This window comes from Watersipora subatra, chromosome 4 (assembly GCF_963576615.1).
Source record: "Watersipora subatra chromosome 4, tzWatSuba1.1, whole genome shotgun sequence".
Taxonomy (NCBI): domain Eukaryota; kingdom Metazoa; phylum Bryozoa; class Gymnolaemata; order Cheilostomatida; family Watersiporidae; genus Watersipora; species Watersipora subatra.
Genome location: NC_088711.1, coordinates 1,983,908 through 2,005,717, shown reverse-complemented (window position 1 = coordinate 2,005,717; position 21,810 = coordinate 1,983,908). Strand labels below are relative to the sequence as shown.

The 21,810-nt window shown below is 36.4% G+C and overlaps 1 protein-coding gene across 1 annotated transcript in view; it reads right to left on the bottom strand.

Annotated features, from left to right (window-relative positions):
• Positions 1 to 21,810, bottom strand: part of LOC137394856 (elongator complex protein 4-like) — a 30,397-nt gene that overhangs the window by 2,932 nt on the left and 5,655 nt on the right. The window contains exons 4-7 of the mRNA XM_068081627.1: positions 7,789 to 8,017; positions 7,268 to 7,401; positions 1,483 to 1,588; positions 757 to 863 (exon numbers count right to left, since the gene is read on the bottom strand). Of these exons, the coding sequence (XP_067937728.1) occupies positions 757 to 863; positions 1,483 to 1,588; positions 7,268 to 7,401; positions 7,789 to 8,017 (576 nt within the window). The remainder of the gene's footprint in view (positions 1 to 756; positions 864 to 1,482; positions 1,589 to 7,267; positions 7,402 to 7,788; positions 8,018 to 21,810) is intronic.

Below are 21,810 nucleotides of genomic sequence, written 5' to 3'. Positions count from 1 at the left end.
GTTATTCACTCTCCAACACTCGTGTGCAATATGCGTGTTCTTTAAAGACGTGACAAGTTTACAAACTTTATGTAGCAATAATTTCTTCGTAGTTGGATTTATGCCAAAACTGATTAGATTTACTTCCCTTGGCCCACACTTCGTCTAATGACACAGGGGAGGCAATTCATCGTAATGCTGACGACTAAATTTTAACTACTGACTAGACAAGAACTCAAATGCGTGCATATCCCAAAAGGAAAAAGGACTGCTTTAATATTTTTTTTGGGTAGCCAAAAATCGCAGATTCTACAAGTGTTGTTGTTGCAATATCTAAATGAATATGGCAAAAATAAAACAAAATTAGAACTAGATGAAATGACAACTCCAATGAGGAAGAGTGGGCTATCTCACCCAAAGTCCATCAAGATCCTCCAACAACAAACGAAAAGTGATAATAATATATTGCCATAAACATTATTATTTTTTTAGTATTTGATTAGAGAGTCAGCTACATAACTACAATAAGACTCCATGTTTGTCACTATTACGCATTACAAACATGCCTAGCATTTCCGAATTATTCTACGAGCAAATTACTTTCTATTAAAGCAGAGTTGTATAACCTGTCATCACCTTTGCACAGCTCCTTTAACAGCAGTATATTGTAAGTTTGCAAAAAACCGGTAAGTGCAATACTGCCCAAAAATATTTCGTTTCAGCGAAGGCCGAATTTTTTTTTTGCGAGACAGCGTTTATGTGCATTAACTATGTTACCTCTATCGTGAGTCTCTTGCGTCTGAGCTTAAAAACCCAATCAAGGGTGTCTGGCAGATGACATATGAGAGAGTTTATCCATGGCAACTTGCGTATTTTCACCAAACCTGCAAACAAAAATGGATGTTGAATCTGCAGCAGACGTGTAATATTTTATGCGCTAACAGCGATGACTTACTTTCTAGTTTTTGTCTAGTCTAATTGTTGCTGGTGAGAATACCTTTTTCGAAATTTAATTTAATCAAAGCTCTATGAATATGACCTTAACTATAACCTTAGTATGACCTTGAATCGCTTTTAAGACCTGTGGGTCATGGAGGACCAACCATGTAAAATACAGCAAACCTTTCACAAAGACTGGCTAGAATCAAGAGAACAGTCTGTAGTTATACTAGCCTGAGGTCACACTTTAGTTATATTCTTCAATTGCGTATATACAAAAAATTAACCGACAGAATTGAAGAACTCAGTATCTTATAAGGTGAGTGTCAGCAGCGTTTAGCCTTGAGGTTAGATTCCACGATTATCGGTTAGAAGAAGATTTATGCTAAAAACTTGCATCTTGTGATTATAAAATCTCGAAGTTGTACTGAACAATTTTGTGACAATGACTAAAATGATTTTGACTTATAACCGACAAAGACGCAGCTGGCAGCCAGCGGCCGTTTCTCTCCAGCCAAAACATTAATAAAACTGTCGAAATCAAACATGATAAAAAGCACTTACCATGGAACTCCTTAAAAGCTGGGTTCTTGGCATACTTGTGCGGATTATCAGCAAAGGAGATAAGCTGTATTGCGCAATCTGAAAAGCTAACGATGCCCTCCGAGTCCTAAAAGAAATGATAACCATTGATATGAGGATTTATTGTACCGTGCTGTGAGTGTGCATGAGCAAGAGTACGATTGCATAGCCGCATGATGAACTCGGATTAAGCATTGCATGTCTGTATTGCATGTTTGATGTGAGATTAGCTAGCTCACAGCAGCCTCTGCAACTGACCAGAAAGAGAAAAGAGTCGAGAGAGATAAGCTCGTGTTGCCTGAGACCACAAAGCGTGCATGAGGTGCGGTAGAGCCACGGATTAGCGTACTTCATCAAAAGACAATAGACTTATGAGCTAGCAATTACTGCTCAGTGTTTAGCAGGTGGATAATACCCGGATTCCCGGTGAGCGAAGTGACTCGGGGAGGTGACGCTGTCGTGGGACTAGGGAATTAGGCAATACAGATTAGGCTAATTACAGGTACACATAATCTCATATTAACTGATACAGGACTGATGGTTAACCACAGATTAGATGCTTTAAAAAATTACATTTAATAAGAAATAATTAACAACCACTAGCCTGGAAAGTGAAGATGCGCGATAAGAATATAGAATTTGGTGCAGGAAGAGAAGTTGGCATGTCGAGTAGTCACCCATATATCAGCAATGATGTCTATATGAAGGCCTAAGCCTTTAAAAGTTAATGCAGTAATTAGAAGAGATACCTTAGGCCAATGGTTCTTTACCTGGATGCGATCAAACATTAGGGGTTTGGGAAGTCAATCTCAGAGGTTCAAAAGGTCTTGACCCACCTGCCGACACCTTTGAGAGACACATAAATGGTCTCTCAAAGGTGACGGCAGAAATCACACTGATTTGTAAGGTCATGTCTTTACGAAAAGATATGTAACAGTGTCGTGAGTTTATGCCTTGTATTGGTTTTGTTCATCGAACGCAGTAATATTAGTACACAGTAATGTTAGTACACAGTAATGTTAGTACACAGTAATGTTAGTACACAGTAATGTTAGTACACAGTAATGTTAGTACACAGTAATGTTAGTACACAGTAATGTTAGTACACAGTAATGTTAGTACACAGTAATGTTAGTACACAGTAATGTTAGTACACAGTTCATTTTGTGCACCAGTAAAACATACCAATGTCTTGAACGTGAAAAAAATCATATTATTTTTCAATAAAGAAGGATTCGGTGAAAGCACATATGAAACTGGAGGGTTTAACCTGGCCAACAATGTTAAGAACCACTGCCTTAGGTAGACAACCCGGCTTGGGTGAGGAATTGTTTATGCTTGCTAGCGTGTCTCTAACTGATGTGCTTAAAGCTTGAACTGAGATGTCTCGCTGCCTGCCGACAGCAAATGTTGAACCTTTAATTTCCAGCATGGTCTACTTGAAGTTAACAAGTTGCAAATCACTGGCGGGTTTACACAAATATATTGACCAAACTAAAAGGTGAATTGACACAGATGAGTGGCCTATGCTATTTCATCTTTCTTTATAGGTAGACATCAATACCGTGATCTCTTAGATAAGCACGAGAGTAGTGAATTAATAGCTGATGATTTGCATGCTGATGAGCGGAAACATGAAGATGTGATTAACAAGTTTCCTTCTTGCATCTAATTCTTTATTGAAGGAGAAATAGTAATTAACTTGTCCTCCCACAATCAGCTGCTCCTTCATTTAGCTGCCCTTCCTATGTCCAATTGCCCTCTATGTGTCCAGCTACCCCTCCCTACGTCCAATTACCCTCTATGTGTCCAGCTAACCCTCCCAGCATGATGAGAACTTTAAAAAACATCAATTGAAAGTACAGTAGACACCCCTACAACGTAAACAATCTATTTCGAGAACATTTACCTTATAGGGATTTTACATTATACCAACTGTGTAAAAACGTGTAAATTGTCTAATCCATTCTATAATCTCAAACTTATCCTTTTAGCCTTTCAAAAAGGAAATAACTAAACTTTTTAATAAAATGAATGTACGGTAACTGTAGTATTATTGGTTTGTATCGACAACTTCTCTCTTTTTCTTATGACTTTCACTTATTTTATTGTTGATGATTACGATAATTTTAGGTAAAGCAAAGAAGAGCGAATACCTTCAATGTCAATTTAAATTAATTTTTTTACTTTTTTATACAAAGCAAGGTCTAAACTGCAAATGAAAAAACAAAAACAATATTGTATGCGTATAAAATAAAGTAAAATTAAAAAAAAAATGTTTACTATAATAAGAGCGGTATTTGTCTGTCTGTCCGTCTGAAGCCAGGGTTAAAGGATAGGATAAAAGATTGCTTTCAATGAGACTACGACTCATGACATTCAGACTGACACCTGCACCAATCAACCGCCTTTAGGTACTTCAGAATAATTGTGCAATTACTTATTCTGCTTATTTTTATAATTACACTCATTCGTTATAATGACATATGACAATCTCTCATGACACACTAGATTGCCAAAATACTTGTACCCTAGGACACTTATGTATTCGCCTCATCTAACTTTCACGTTTTTGCAGAGTCATCCTCTCGCGAAAATTTCATGAGCGAAACTAAACTGTCATAACGAACGAGCGAAAACGTGGAATTAAATAGTTTTGTTTATTGATAGTCCAAGAAACAAATGGCAGCAAGCGATCAAATTGAATTATCAATCTGGGCCACACAATTCTACCTGCGGTTCACAATTACAAACTAGTCCCAAATTGAAATTTTTTTCTTACCGGTGGACCGAACCTGAGAAATTTAATTATGTTTGTTCCACTGCATTTATTTTCACATCACTATATTTTCGCACTCATCAGAGCTGCGAAATTGAGTTGCAGCAAAATTGAACTCTGTATGCTACTCACGACACTAAATACTAGCAAAATATAAGTGTCCTAGGGTACTATGTAATAGATACTGCCTTATACTTTTACTGCCTTGTTTTCTCTCTAAAGTGCAGGGGTGGGGGTGGAAGAGAAATTGATATTTTCAAGACTAACTATGGGACTGTCGTGATTCAAATCAAATTTGAAAACTTGTACCGACCTGAAGCTTTATGTCATGGAATCTCTTATGTAATATAAAGCCAAAACTACATAATTTATTCGTGTTATGTAACATTACGTAAGAGGTTAACGTGTTCAACAACAGTGTCAACTGTATTCAATATAACTCCTAGTAAACATTGCACAAAAGAGCCTATATAAAGAGACTCGACAGAGAACACGCCATAGTAAGGTATTTGTTCACTATCAACAGTTAATCAGCATTCACTTGTAACATTACAATATGAGTAACCTTGGCTGTCAGCTCATCGGATATGGAAAATTCGGAAAAACTGTATTTGAACATAGCCTCTATAATAGAGGTTGTGTTCAATAATTTGGGTGCCACTTCTATTTGACCGTTATTATTTGACATTCTCAATCTTTACAAAGCTATATTAGCAAATGATCAGTAGAAAAGTCTCTACAAAACTGTACTAATAATGACTCAATTACATAAATAACAATTAATTCGTTCGTTGTTTCTGTTCATATCGAAGTGCGTTTTCCAACTCCAAGTCTCAAAGGTTTATTTCGCTAAAGAATTTGATTGCAACACTATAGAAATAACTAGTAACTGTATCAGGCTAATGGTAGTGCCTTCTTTAACTAGTAACTGTATCAGGCTAATGGTAGTGCCTTCTTTAACTAGTAACTGTATCAGGCTAATAGTAGTGCCTTCTTTAACTAGTAACTGTATCAGGCTAATGGTAGTGCCTTCTTTAACTAGTAACTGTATCAGGCTAATAGTAGTGCCTTCTTTAACTAGTAACCGTATCAGGCTAATGGTAGTGCCTTCTTTAACTAGTAACTGTATCTGGCTAATAGTAGTGCCTTCTTTAACTAGTAACTGTATCAGGCTAATAGTAGTGCCTTCTTTAACTAGTAACTGTATCAGGCTAATGGTAGTGCCTTCTTTAACTAGTAACTGTATCAGGCTAATAGTAGTGCCTTCTTTAACTAGTAACTGTATCTGGCTAATAGCAGAGCCTTCTTTAACTAGTAACTGTATCAGGCTAATGGTAGTGCCTTCTTTAACTAGTAACTGTATCTGGCTAATAGTAGTGCCTTCTTTAACTAGTAACTGTATCAGGCTAATAGTAGTGCCTTCTTTAACTAGTAACTGTATCAGGCTAATGGTAGTGCCTTCTTTAACTAGTAACTGTATCAGGCTAATAGTAGTGCCTTCTTTAACTAGTAACTGTATCTGGCTAATAGTAGTGCCTTCTTTAACTAGTAACTGTATCAGGCTAATAGTAGTGCCTTCTTTAACACTATAGAAATAACTAGTAACTGTATCAGGCTAATAGTAGTGCCTTCTTTAACTAGCAACTGTATCAGGCTAATGGTAGTGCCTTCTTTAACGCGGTCTTGATACTTCGATGTGTGTGAAAAAAGTTTTCACGTTTGTGATGGAATCTGTGCTACTTTGTATTTTGAGGCTAACATTTTGAGGCTAACATTTTGATTACAAGAGGTTTCTCTTTATTAGCACTAGAAGTTTCTATTTAAAATAGCAACACGTAAAAGTTTTGCTCTGCTAATGATTGTTTGGACGCTAATATCGACTAGCTTAGCTTTGCAGAAGAAGGGTTGAGGTCAGAAGACATTGTGGAAGGTATTAAACAGCCAGAAGAATATGAAATGGTTCCAAACAGAAGCAACAATCAGATTGCTACTGGCCAAGCAACCGATGCTAATATTTTTGTTTTAAAAATGTTAATTTTTGTTTCTGCATGTATTATAAATATGGTTTGTTTGTCACTTGTTGTTGAATATATATTTGTATCATTTGATAGATTATTATTATTAAACTAATAAATTTGCAGATTTATAGCATATTCTTTGATCACATGATTGCGGTAATCTGAACTCGGCCCACTCTGGATTGACGTTCGTAACTCTTGTTCCATTGCACATAAAAAGCCAGCTTTGGCTGCAAACTGTAGCAAACATATTGATGAGTGCAATGAGCTTTTATGCAACCTTATTAAATATAGTTATAAAATGAAATTGTACCTTCCAATTTTACAATGAAATAAAGAACTTGAAAGCTCCAACAAATTGCAATGCAGGCTATAAGATCATCTTAGGTTAATTGCAAGCAATAGATATCAACTGGTAGAGACATGTATCAGCATCCCCATGCATATTTGTTTAGAGATCTACAACAAGGTAAATTAGCAAATTTCTTGTATCCAAAAGAGTTAATGTCACTCCACCCGAAGGAGAGTGCAAAATATAGGCGACATTCGCTCCGCCCATGAAAGGGTTAAATTTATCTTTCCAAAATTCTGATAAGCTCTTTGAAAAATACCATGCAACCCTGCATTTGAACACCACCTCTAATAAAGCACCACTCTAAGGGAAGGTTTGAGAAATAAAGCGCCATGGCGTTCAAATAAAGGTTTTACGGTATTTATATTATATCAAAGGAATGGGTAGACAAAATCTAGACAACAATTCTAAATAATCATAGATGATATTGCCCCGACCGTGAAGTTGAAATGATCCAATATACAGATAGCCGCCCTAACACGATCGATTCTTCACAAATGCTCAGAATAAGGAAGTCTGACAACAAGTACTTGTGAACGAGAAACTAATGACCAGAGGAAATCATGGAAGATGAAAATGGGGATCAAGAACTATTGTGATGAAGTGTGTAGGACTCACGGCGAAGAGATGGCCCGGTAGTGTAATGAAACAGGTAGCATAGGACTTCCTCAGCAAGGCACGGAGAGCAAATAGGAATCTCAAAAGAGCTTTTGTGTCAGCTGACCAGTACGGTGAACCCAAAGATGCAATTCCTGCAATGCAACAGCAAACCACCGAGGTGTATTTTTATCTCACTTCTAGCGCACTTTTTATTGCTTATTTAAAAACAAACTAATTAAAAGCCAACAATTTTAATTAGGCTTATCTTAGGACAAATGGTGAGATTAAAAATCTCCTTCTCTTTGTCTCATGGGAAATGATACGGTCAGAGGACATTGCATGCTGGGCTAGACACTAGCAGTATATCTACTGCTAACGCAGTGTGATTACATGAATAGCAGATGCTCAAATCATACACCTATCACCTTACAAACGAACAGAACAATAGCTCTCTCTCTCTCCTCTCTCCTCTCTCTCTCTATCACAACCCACTTGTTTGATGGTAACTTAGAGAGATAGTAAGACATTTTAATTCTCACCAACTCTGAGAATATTTGAAGGCAATTTGTCTCCCGTGCTCAGCTGTTCTTTTTCTATGGTCTGTTGAATTTGCTGCAGCAACCGCTGGTACGGATGAGACAGATCATCGCTGCTTTCTTCCACATCGGCAGCATAGGTGGCATCAAACATTTTAACATCAGCAGCAGATACAACATCTTTGTGCATGACTTTTGTGATGTCATAGTAGTTTCCGAATGTTGCTGGTGTCTTCAACAAGAATGCACAAAATAATATTCTGTGGCGTTATTCTATAAGGTACAGTTATAGAACAGTGAAAACAGAATTAAGCTAATTATTTTATAATCACAGTACAGCAAGGTTAATCAATAGGACTAGGTATAGAATAGTATAAAATACAAAAAAACATGCTAATACAATGCAAGTATTGCAAGCATTGCAAGAATGCTATGTTGATTGGTTACAACGTCTGTGATAAGGTTGCAACATGAATATATCACCTTTATCATTTTATCATCATTTCTATGACCTAAGTTGCTTCGTGCGCTGGTCGGAAATAAAGAATAAAGTTCATATTCACTCAAACATGTTTATCTCACTACGCACATGTTGAACACACAATAGAAACATCAATGCAGAGTACAAATTAATTAAAGATCTTTATATGCTTTTCTATTACTAACTTTTGTAAAATCATATCAGAGTGATTTAAAAATATAATATACATGTATTTATTTATCACACGTGTTGGTTAATGGTTTCAAGAGAAAACAACTGTGTGACAATGAGATGATTCCAGAACAGTACTTCTTTGTGTTAACAATAATAATACAGTAAAGCAGTAGCTGTTGAGCATTGTTGGTGGCAAAGACTACCTCTAAGATACAAAATGAGTGATCAAGAAAAACTTTCAACAGAAATCAGGAGAGACCGGAGCCTCTTCTCAGGTAAACACAAATGAATAGTTCCCCTAGTTACATGTAAACACAAAAAATTATATGATCTGCTTTTATCATGACTTCTTATAATACATTATTATGCGTATTAGGTCACATCATGAGGCCTGAATGGCTAATGTATCGCAAAAAGATTTGAGATTATATGCTCTTTCTAGTACCTCGTATGACCCTTTATGAAGCATGCATCTCAGACCGGTGATCAACAGGTTAAATTTTAACCTATAAACAATGACTGCCTTCTGTACCCTAGGACACTTATATTTCGCTAGTATTTAGTTTCGTGAGTAGCACACAGACTAAAATTTCGCTGCAACTTAATTTCGCAGCTCTGATGAGTGCGAAAATATAGTGATGTGAAAATAAATACAGTGGAACAAACAAATTAGATTCCTCAGGTCCGGTCCTCTAGTAAAAAAAGTTTTTATATTTGCGACTAGTTTGTATTTGTAACCCGCAGGTATAAATGTATGGCAGAAATCGATGATTCAACGTGATCGCTTGCTGCCATTTGTTTCTTGGACTATCAATGACGTCTCGGTCCTTTCCGTCGTGACCGATATGGTACCGATATTAGATCTCAAGTATTTATAGCAAGCGATGGCCATGGCACGTTTTGAGTTCACAATATTTCAAATTAAAAAAAATCAAATACAGTACATGTCTCATAAAAAAGAAAATAGATAACAACCAACATCACAACCAGAACTGTATAACATGGTTGGACCTGGTGAGGGTTGTTATCGTTTTTGGTTGGCAGTAAAATTCATCACTACAATAAGTATTATTTGATTGTATGACTTCACCTACCAGACTTTCATCCTCATCAGTTACAAATTCGGTGACTAAACTGATATCATCATCTTCTTCGTTTGTCTTGGCTTTTCCAAAAAAACTTGTTATCTTAATTTGCTTTGCCATGCTGCTCATTCGGTGTATTAACGAATTTACTAGAAATTTCCCAATGAGCTCAATCACACACAAAATTATCTGCATTTCTAATATCACGATTTTGTTGTGGATATCAATGAACTACAGGGCCGTATTCCCTTGGACAGCTGGCCGGCTAAGACGCCCCAACTTTTTAGTAATTTCATAGTCCAACGGCTATAGAAAGGTTTTTATCGCTGTAGAATATCACTTTATTCGAAGCCATAGATACAAACATCAACTTTTAGTAGTTCTTAGGCGTCATTATTATCTTCATCAGCGGCAAAATATTCTTGTTAACGACTTTTATAAAGGTTTGCAAAATATCAAGTTTTAGCAAACATCTGCTTGCCCATATCCTACTTAATGAACTTGAAATAAAATCGGCAAAAATGATCTTTGTTAAAACGCTTAAAAGAAACAGATGTCTTCTTTCTGAGCTTTTTAACTGCATACAAGTTTTGCCTGTTTTAATTTTAAAATGTTTTGTCAGTCACATCAGCTAAAACAAAGCAAATCTCAAAAAATAGAAAAATGTTGATACTTGCCAATAAAAAGTTTTAAAACTCCACGTGAGAGGCCCGGCTGAGGCCCTACATAAGAGAAACCTGTTGGGAGCTTACAGCACCCCCCCTTCCTTCTCCACACCCCAGACGTTCATAACTAGTCGTCTAACATTAGCCCCCCAACTTGCAACCAGTGAATACAGGCCTGTGTAGAACATAGCTATTTAATTTCGAATTTTCGCTAGTTCGTTATGATAGTTTAGTTTCGCGCATGAATTTTTCGCGTGATGATGACTCCGCGAAAACGCGAAAGTTAGATGCCGCGAATACTTAAGTGTCCTAGGGTAAATCATCAGTCATTCAGACTAGACTTTTAGCTTGTAGCTTAGAGTTTATGGTATGGTATAATTAAGATTGCTCTTTGTGAGATCATAGCCTACGAGTTCTAGTTGGTTTGAAAAATGTGTAGCTGTGTTGGCGATTATAGTACATTTCATAGTTACTTATTATAGTTACTAGAAATTCCACTGTCATACAGCCCACGACCAAAGTGATATTGAAAAAAAGAAAGGGTACTGATGGTTGAGAAATGCAATATTAGCAGTCAAATGGCACTGCAGTGCAATAGGATAACTGCAATGGTAGCTGTAATGTACTGGGTGTTATTATGTACATGGGTGTTATTATTGCCCAACATCGGTCACTATATACTTCCATTTTGTAAATTTGAATGCTTATTCTTATAATTAAATCTTATAAAATCGAATAATTATTCTTATAATTAAATATTGTAATAATCTCATAAAAATCGTTAGAAAAAATATCATCGTCATTTCCTTTACTTTCACTGCTTTGGACATCAGTTGGAATACCAAAGTACTCATAAGTGTCCAAAATGTCAGTTACTTTGTAATCGACAAAAAAGAAACGATTACTTTTCAGTACTTCTACGTTAATTACAGAAACCTTCGGCAATTGGACAATGCCATAGACTGGTGAAATGTGCACGTTTTTTTCGTGAAATGCAGACAACTTAATAATTCTATTCTCTGTCGCTCGGCGTTTCGTTGGCCGGTCTTAATTTTGATAAAAATAAGGCTTGTCAAGTTTTAACAACGATTTTAGGCCGAATTAATCTGTCTATTTATGTATAATTCAATCAGATGGGTAAGGCTTAGGATATTGTCTACAAATTTCAAAGACTTGGTAACATATTTAAATAGGTTTATACGTGTTTTGTATCGTTATTATACTTAAACGACTCCGTTGAAAAATGGTTAAATTTGTTGATGAGATTTCGGTACAAGGGTTTGCGACGGTGTTGATGAATAATTTTCGTGAGTTGTGTGCACATATGCATTTATCATAAATCTCTCAAACAATCGCTTCGCCCGTGTTTGGTCGTGGGATGATTATTATTATACTTATTATTCCATAGCTAGTTATTATAGTTACATTACAGTACAAAATATATTTTAATGTGTACATACAGCAATCGAGTTAGAAACTGCGGGCTAGAAACTCACAAATAGTTATCTTTTTTAAAGTTCACCAGAGTTTATATAAACAGGAGCTGAGGAGGCCGCCAAAACTGTAGCGGCAGTTCTAGATGATGCAGAGGAAACCAGTGAGAATATCAACTTTGACCGATTATCATGTCCAGCCAAAAGTGACAACCTCTGTTGTGACAGCAAAGTGTCCGAGCTCAAGATGTTGTTGGACAATGTCACCAAACTGGAGACGACCATGAAAGGTACAGACAAAACAACTTTTCTTCTTTCACTTGTAGCCCGTCTATTAGTGCTATGATCCAGAAAATTGTGTTTCTCACACCGTCACACGGCATGCTCAGTGGGGAGCATCAACCCGTCTCACCTCTGAATGGCCAATGCAATAGCAATTGTAATCCGTTAAGCCACCTGTTGATGCCGTTAACAGGTCGTTAACAGGTCGCCACTGCTATGCTAGCTGCAACGCTAGCAATCAATTTATTTAAAGTGTTCTTTGCAACAATGTCGGAAATCGTAAAGTTTTGATGAAATTGACTTGCTGCAATTGGAATGAAACTAGATATGCCAATGAAACCATTTCGACATGTTTGTGTTCTCAATAGGACTGACAAAGAGCTCCTTGAGTGATGCAAGTCTGCGATGCCAGTTTAAAGGCAATACTTTGTATTATTCTCGCTCTACCAAACTAAAAAATCCAATATTAATCTACCAAACCAAAAAAAGGTTCAAATCATTTTTGATAATACTAAAAGCTAGCCATAATAAATGTATAATTTATTTTACTAATGTGTTATATGTGCTGTGAACAACTTGTAATGAAAATTAAAATGTGTGATGTTTGTGTGAGCAGCATTGAAGTTTGAATAGCAGGGCTTGGAGACTGAAAAGGATCTGTAAGAAAACTTCAACCCTGATGGGGGCTGCAGGGATTAACAAAAATGAAAGGAATTATCAGTTCCACTTGGGTTTAGGAGAGGTGAACAGGGGCTCAGACGGAACCAGCTTGAGTACTAAGTGCTCCACTGCTTAGAGACTGTCAGAAAATGGCAGCCTGGGGTGTTAGTGAGAAGATATTGAGTAGATGAAATAGTAGCTGGTGACCAACCCTCCTTACTATAAACTCACTGGCATATTTCGTGTTTGCTCTGCAGCTTGCAGAGAGAATTGGGATTGTCACCTATGAGTGTCGAATAGCAGGCCTCCGCTGTTCAACACTCATGAAGAAAAATCGTCTTTACAAAACAACTACCACCGTAAAACCTTTATTTGAACGCTATGGCGCTCTATTTTTCAATCCTTCCCTTAGAATGGCACTTTATTAGAGGTAACGTTCAAATGAAGGATGGCGTTGTACTTTTCAAACTCCTTAACGGGATTTTGAGAAGATAAATTTAACCCTTTCACAGGTGAATTGAATGTCTCCATATTTTGCACTCTCCTTCGAGCGGTGTGACATTAACCCTTTTGGAGGCAAAAGATTTCTTCATTTACATCTCTAATTTGTCGTAGATTTTTAAAATAAATGATATAGATGAAATAGATGAAACATGTCTCTACCAGTTGATATCTATTGCTTGCAACTAACTAACTTGACCTTATAGTCTGCGTTGCTATTTGTTGGAGTTGTGAGTTTTTTGTTTCATTTTAAATTTCAAGGTATATTTTCATTTTATAACTATAATTAACATGGTTGCATAAAAGGTCATTGCACTCGTCGATATGTTGGTTACGGTTCGCAGCCAAAACTGGCTTTTTATGTGCAATAGAAGAGGAGTTACGAGTGTAGATCCATTGTAAGCTGAGTTCAGATTACCGCAACCATACTATCAAATCATGCTATAAATGTGCAAATTCATTAGTTTTACAATGATAATAATCTATCAAACGCTACAAATATATGTTCAAGAAACACATGGCATAAACAAACTATAAGTTTAGTACGTGCAGCAACAAAAATTAGAATTTTAAAACACACATTTTTAAAAATAAACATTAGCATCGTTTGCTCGACCAGTTGCGTACTGATTGTTGCCTTCGTTTGAAACCATATCATATTCTTCTGGCTGTTCACTACCTTCCACAGTGTCTTCTGACCTCAACCCCTCTTCTGCACAGCTGGGCTAGTCGATGTTAGCGTACAAACATGTTTTTTAGCACAGCAAAACTTTTTATGCAATCCCATTTTGATCAGAAACTTGTAGAGCGAATAAAGAGAAACCGCTGGTAATCAAAATAGTCTCAAAACACGTAGTAGCGCAGATTCCATGATAAATGCGAAAACCTTTTCTCACATACAGCAAAATATCAAGACTGCGTGACAAAAAAAGGAACTACTATTAGCCTGATACAGTCACTAACTATTTCTATGATGATGCATTCAAAGTTTCCAATGAAAAAGCTTAAATACTTGGTTTTTTCGAAAAGACCTAAAGGGTTGGAAAAGGGACTTTGATACAAACATAAACAACAAACGAATTAATTATTATTTATGTAATCGAGTCATTATTAGTATGGTTTTGTGGACACTTTTCCACTGATCACTTGTTATTTTGGGTTCGTGAAAATTGAGAATGTTGAATAGTATCGGCCAAATAGAAGTGATGTTCAAATAGAAGTGGCGTTCAAATAAAGGTGACGTTCAATAACAGGCTTTACTCTACCTATCGTGGAATAGGAAAATATAATATTTATGGCAAGAGAGACATTACTGTTAATTGGTAAAATACTAGATGTGAGGAGAACACCCAGCAGGGTGTTGAGCATGCAGACAGTAAAGACAAATAGTGAGAAGTGCATTTAAAATAATGATTTAGTCTCCTTAGTAATAGTCAGAGTTTTCCTTAGTTAAAGTCACAGAAGTTCTGTGACATAAAAATATTATCTGAGCAAATTAAAAACTAATCCTATTTATGAATGCGCAATGAGATTAATGAAAACTAGCTTCAATCTGTTTATGCTGGCCTATAATAGCTCTACCTTGAAGAACAACATCACCACAGAATGATACTTTGTGTGTTTTTGTAGAAGACATCAGCGGCATCATGTTAATATAGTTTTGACACGCCTAAAAGCTTCAAAATAATCATTACTTGTGTACGATCCTGGCACTAACCTTCCTTTTCGGAACCATATGAACATCCACATTTAGCAATGAACAATGAATAAATATATATACATGTAGAATTGCTGATCCGCTGACCGATGTCATTGACAATCATAGAACCGCTTGTTACTAAAGACAAATGTTAGCATTTGTCAAAAAGACATTAAAATATAGTATTCTAGTTTAAAAAAGGTCTTCTTGGCTAGCAACAGAGTTAGACAAGCAAATCTCTGATTGTTGAAGAACCGCTAAAAATTAAAAAACACGTTTAAGAAATCTGTAAAAGCAAAAAACTAAAGACTATTGAAGATGTTTTAATACAAACATTAATTTGCGCAAATTATATGAAGATGTTAGGGAAATAAAATATCAAATGCTAATGCAAAAACTGAGAATATAATCTGACAATACTGAGGAATTTCTGACCTCAAAATTGTCATTACAAAATATTTTCACATCATGCTGGAAAACTTTGAACACCATGATGAAATAATGTGAGCTATAAATTGAGAAATTAAAAACATTGCAAAAAATTGCCGGAAATCGTAAGTATCTGCTACTGAGTTTTCGTTTGGATCTACTCATGGCAAAAAATGGTGTGTCAGAGACATACGGTTGCAGGTGGTGATGGCAAGCGTGAGACAAACAGTAGCAAGTGGTGATGGCAAGTGTGAGAAAAACAATAGCAAGTGGTGATGGCAAGTATGAGACAAACAGTAGCAAGTGGTGATAAGAATTCTGAGACAAACAGTCGCAAGTGGTGATGGAAAATATGAGACAAACAGTAGCAAGTGGTGATGGCAAGTGTGAGACAAACAGTAGCAAGTGGTGCTGGCAAGTGTGAGACAAACTGTAGCAAGTGGTGACGGCAAGTCTGAGACAAACAGTAGCAAGTGGTCATAACAAGTCTGAGACAAACAGTAGCAAGTGGTGACGGCAGGTCTGAGACAAACAGTAGCAAGTGGTCATAACAAATCTGAGACAAACAGTAGCAAGTGGTCATAACAAATCTGAGACAAACAGTAGCAAGTGGTCATAACAAATCTGAGACAAACAGTAGCAAGTGGTCATAACAAATCTGAGACAAACAGTTGCAAGTAGTGATGGCAAGTCTGAGACGAACAGTAGCAGATGATGACAGCAAGCCTGAGACAAACAGTAGCAAGTAGTGATGGCAAGTCTGAGACTTATCAAGCATGCAATTATTCTGACTACTTGTAAATTTATAGTGCCATTCACTTTTCAAGCCCAGCTTCTGGTATGCAATATTGCAATTCAATAATTCAAACATTTGTCGATGAATACATGAAGGATACGAGAAGTGAATATGCATGAATCTTCGATGCATGACTAGCAACATCCTGGTAGTTGAATAAATATTTTTGAATATCACCAAAGCAATGGCCATCCAGTGGTTACCATCCTGTTGTAGATACAAAGAAGGAATACGAGACTCTCTACACGGCCTTGAGACTAGAACTGCACAAGAAGGTTCGGAGTGTCCAGCACATGGAAGGAGAAATTAAATGGCTAAAAGGCGAATGCGGCAGCCTGGAGAGGTTATGCAAAGATTTGATGGTACAGCGGGATCAGCGAGAAGGAGAAATACAGAATTGCCTTGGAGACATCACGGACGTAGATATTGAAAAAGTACAAGGATAGATTATTTGAAATTGAGCGGAGAGTGGTGCAACTGTATTTTGATTCTGAAGCTGGGGTAAATTTAAACAAACTGCTCATTATGAGTAACCTCTGCCTGAATCCATCAACTTTGGCACATTCCAAGATGTCTGTAATGGCATAATAGATAGGTTTCACAACCGCCAAGAAACTAATTAAATTTTGGGTTATCAGCTCTTACAAAATGACTATTAACTCTTGAAAACATTTCCGCGAACCTTTAAGATATTTTTTAATAGACACTGATTTTGGCCATGAAACAGTGTATTGTAAGAAACCTTGATACATCCCATATCTACAGCACCTGGGATTTGTTCAATGCGACAAAATATTGGTGGAGAGTAAATATCACCCTGAGCTAAACAATGACCAGCGCAAATACATCAGGGATTATGATTGGTTAGATGTAAGACCCTGGAAGGTTTTATACACCAAGAGAGGAATCTTGATAAATCCTGTATTTTGACAATTAGTTAGTCATGGCATTTTAGGGGCAAATTGTCACCAAGCATACCCATACATCAATAGCCACTTAATGTTTATAGCAATCAAATATATTGATGGCAGTATTGAGACATGCTGCTTCAGAACACTCTCATTTTACGTAACACATATTGCAGGATATTAAATATTGTAATCTGTCATAGTGACACATTGCTGCAGGAGCTTTTATTTTGACAGCTATGAATTAACAAATCTTTAAACAGCGTTCATCTAGCTAACCTGTTCTTCTGTGTCCCCTGCAATACCTCTTCATTATAGAGAAACCAGTTGTTAGAATACTTGTGATTTCAATGTGAGGTTCTTACAGCTAAGAGATGCGCCCTTAAATAGAGTAAAATTATAGTCAATGTAATATTACTTGGGAGCATCAGATTTTAGCTGAACAAAGTGCAAACAAGAAAATAATTCTATGTTTAAAAAACAACTTTTATTCACCACAAACCTTTTCGCAAGCATTCGCGGAATCAAACACATTTTTACGTTCTTTTTTTGGTTTTACCAATAAGTCTCTTCGACTTTCCCTAAATTGCGCTCCCATCACAACATACAGATGCCTTTATTAAAAAGCTGGAGCGATTCATAAAAACGAACGTTTCATGTTTTCATGGCTCTAGAGTTAAATATTTATAGCAAAGGTTCCACAATTCATGAAAGTGTCTTATCTGAGTCCTACTAGTGGCCTTCAGACTTGTAAATACAAGTATAATAATTTGTTGTTTATTGGTTTGTACCATTATTGATTAGTAAATCCTTTATTGCCATGCTGTTGGCTTTTTGCTGTTACAGTAATTAGCTGTGATAATTGTGTTCTCCTTTTTTGACAAACTGATATCACTCTTTGGCCGGATCAGCCAAGTTGAAGTCCCAATCATAAAATGCTCGACATTAAAAACAACACTTCAAATGCTGAGCTTATCTTTTAGATGGTGTGACAGACTTGGGCCAAAATCTAACACATTGTGCCCAAGGACAGACTTGTTTGTGTTTCGATACAGCATGACACGAAAAATGTTTTAATGTACATGTATATATTTTTAGCGCATTTAAACGTTTTTCCTTGAGTTATTCGTCTTTTGGCTTGAAAATTTGTAGCGCCACTAGAAAAGGGAAAGAAAAAATGATGTGAGTTGGGAAATATAGAATCAATAAAAGCGATGTCCAATCGTAATGAATAACAGCATTTAATAGGTTGTTATATGTAAAATAAGAGTATCCAAAGTCAGCGTGTCAGAATAGAGAAGCCATAAGCTTCTTCAGCATGTTATGTAACTGATTGCTCAGTTATATAACTCACAGCTTGTGAGTTATATAGTTACTGAGCAACTCACAAGCTGTGAGTGGCTACTGTATTCTATTCCAGTCAGTGTTGTTTGATAAACAAACACTTGTTAGCATTTACTTATTGCCAACTTGCGGGCCAAGTGAATCAATCACTGTGTTTCCGTGATGCACCTAATTCACAAATTTGAGCCAATCTGCAAGTAATCCGCGTCATGCGCATCGGCATGTGCTCGTTGAAACGATCGATTGCAAAGTAACTCAACTTGCGCACAGCCTCAAATGCGAGTCATGGAAACAGTGAATAGCAAATGAAAAAATATTTCAACGCGATTTTAAAGACTTTTTGTAATGGTTTTTATGAATAAACTAGCTGTGCTACCCAGCGTTGCCAAGGTAGTAAAAAGGTCTGAACAGAAAATTGATTTGTATTTAACATATAACAACATTTGCCATTCTAACTTTCAAACTACATATCATGAGAAAAGTGTTTTGTGTAGTTGAAATAAATTAAAAGAAAAATGAAAACAACTGTAATGGTTTTAAAACTCTGTCAAACAACTGTAATTTTCAAGCTATTAGCCTGGCACATTGCCAATGGGAAATTTTAGTAAGCTGCTAGGCTTCTAATGACGGTACTCCATGACATTGCGTCAGCATTGTTGTCCAGGTGCAGTTATTCTAATAATAGCTAGAGCCGGAATGCAGACAGACATACGACACACGGACATACTTTGAGAAATATATAGATGATAACCTTGCGGGAGCTGATAACTCCAATATTGAAATGTCCCCTGAAGATAGTGAAGCTCGTATAATAGGTACATACCCTACAGGATGAAAATATTCGTTGGTCATAAAAATTCGCGATTTCGCGAGCAGTCAATCCCGCGAATTATTAAATTCAGTGAATAATTAGTTCTATTTTTAATCACAAGAGAGAATAACTCTTGCATCAAATTGAAAACTAGTCGCTAGCCTAGTTTTTAATGTAAATACTAAACGTAATTGAGTTCCAAAACATTTTTAAAATCATTGCCTGAGCTTTGAGCTAACACCATTGGCAATGCATCACATTTATTTACAAAATTATTCGAGGTTGTCACAAGATATGCAGAATGGCGTCATCGCGAAAATAGCCGCGAGGCAGAAGTACTAAACGTAGCCGAGTTCCAAAACTTCTTTAAAATCATCGCCAGGCTTCGAGCTTTATTGCCACTGCGTCAAACTTTACAAAATTATTCAAAGTTTTTACAAGTTATTCGGTATGGCTTCAGCATAGCAAAAAAGCTCTCCTAGTCTCTCTACATTAGAATCAACTTCATCAATCTCTAATACCGAAGTCAAAGACGATCATGATTCTGATCTGGACATTATGGTATGTATTTGATTTGCAGTGCAGATACGTTTTTCCATAATCAACTGCATTAGTTAATTCTTTTGTTTAAAAACTGATCGCTTTCATCAAATACTTCAGCTATTGTTTCTGTACTCCCTCAACACTCGTTAATATTTTTTCTGTTTACTTCAGATTTAGAATGAAACAACCTACTCCGATTACGAAAACTAGAGACAAGTAGTAATATTCATCAAGGCAGGAATTTTGGCAGAAAGGCAACCAGTCAACCTAGACCCCTTCATCGACAACTCCTTGATATCGCTGTAGCAAACATGATTAAATTATATATTTTATTTCATGTATAGATATATTATAATTTATTACAAACTTGAGTGTACAAATAAAATTTTTCAAATACAAATAAAATTTTACAAATGATGAATGGAGTAAATATAAACAGTTTAGTCCATATGGCGGTTGTCTAGCAATAAAATTAAACTGGTACTCTTGATATGTGAATACTAGCGTGTCATGGTGCTTTCTGACTAGTTATTTTACTAATAGCAGATCTGCCACTGTCTTGGGTAGGTGTTGAAGGCGATTCTCTCGCTACTACATGGCTGGTAAGGAAGTTATCATCAGAACTCCCCTCGTGGCTTACTATTGTAAAGTTCTGCCGGTTGGCCAAAGATTTGTGCTCGTAAAGGCGTTTTTGTTCCTTTTTTAAAAACAGATATATTCTTCTCGTAAGTAGCTGCGGTCACTTCAACCTCAATTTCCATACCTCCCTGAATGATTGGTGTTCTTCTAAGAATGACATCTACCACCCTTGCAATCATTGTTCTTCGGTGTATGATGAAAAATCTTTCTCTCACACTAAAACAAATAATGAAGCAGTAGGGATGGAAAAAAAATACGGTAGTATTGCGTTTTACCGAAGAACCAAAGTAAAATTCAACTAATTTAGTAAATGTAAAAACTCATTACTCACCACAAGTTGTTGGCTTATCAAAGGCCTCCAAAGCGATGAATATTCGTGAAAACCTCTGGACGCAGCAAAAATTGTTTACCGTAGAATAGCACGATAGCCTCGCCGTTGTAAGCTAAATATAAACCGGAACACGCGGTGTGCGCATGCGTAGTAATACTATTAATAGACGCAATAGAGTTAACTTTTCCTAGAGAGCGGCAGTTTTCAGCCGCGAATAAATTCATCCGCGAATATGCATGAAAAGACAATTTTCGCGAAATATAACTCCGCGAATAAATTCATCCTGTAGGGTACTTCATTTCAATAGCGAATACTGGAAATGGACCATTACTACTACCATAACGATATAACACCTTGATGCTGATTTTCATTTTAATTACTTAGCTTTTTAATATAAATGAAGTTTTTACCTTTAGTTTTGATTTATTTTTACATAATTCATTTGCTTTAACACTAAACCTGATTACTTTAAAGGTTGACTAGCAACAAAATTCACATTACTGCTATTTGATATCAAAAGGTTCCCCATGTCTTACCCTGCTGTGTTGTAGGTTCAAAATATGTGGAAATGTGATTACAAGCTCTTAAAAGCTCAAAAACGAACAGTTAATCGCAGCCATCGTGAAAACGAGCGTAGGATGGAATCCCTCTCAAAACGTTCAAATTTCACGTAGTTGAACACGATGTGCTTCTGTTTACACTTTCATACAACCTCATTCAACCTGATTAACTGTTCGTTTTTAAGCTTTTAAGAGCTTATAATCACATTTCCACATATTTTGCACCTACAACACAGCAGAGTAGACATGGTAAATCTTTTGATACCAAATAACTGTAATGTGAATTTTGTTGCAAGTCAACCTTTATGTACTTATTGTTATTGGTTTCTGAAACGAAGTAAACAGAACACAATGTATTCTCATAAAACTATTCGCTCTAACATATGACGGTGAGTTCGGCATATGCAGCAAATATTGGAACAGATCAACTTCGTATGTTGAGATTAGACATATCGTAATTTAGAGAAACCCAGATGGTATTGTGTGTAAAACAGCAGCGAGCACAGAGTGATGTTCGTTAACAATGCTGAGCGCTATGTACATACAGTAATACAGCATCCTGCACTAGTGACCACTCACATTCCTTCTGTTAGATTGCTGCAACTATTTCAGGCATCTGCTGACCTCCCAACTCTATACAACAAGTACATGGCACTGAGGACTGCAGGAGACTGTGTGGGACTT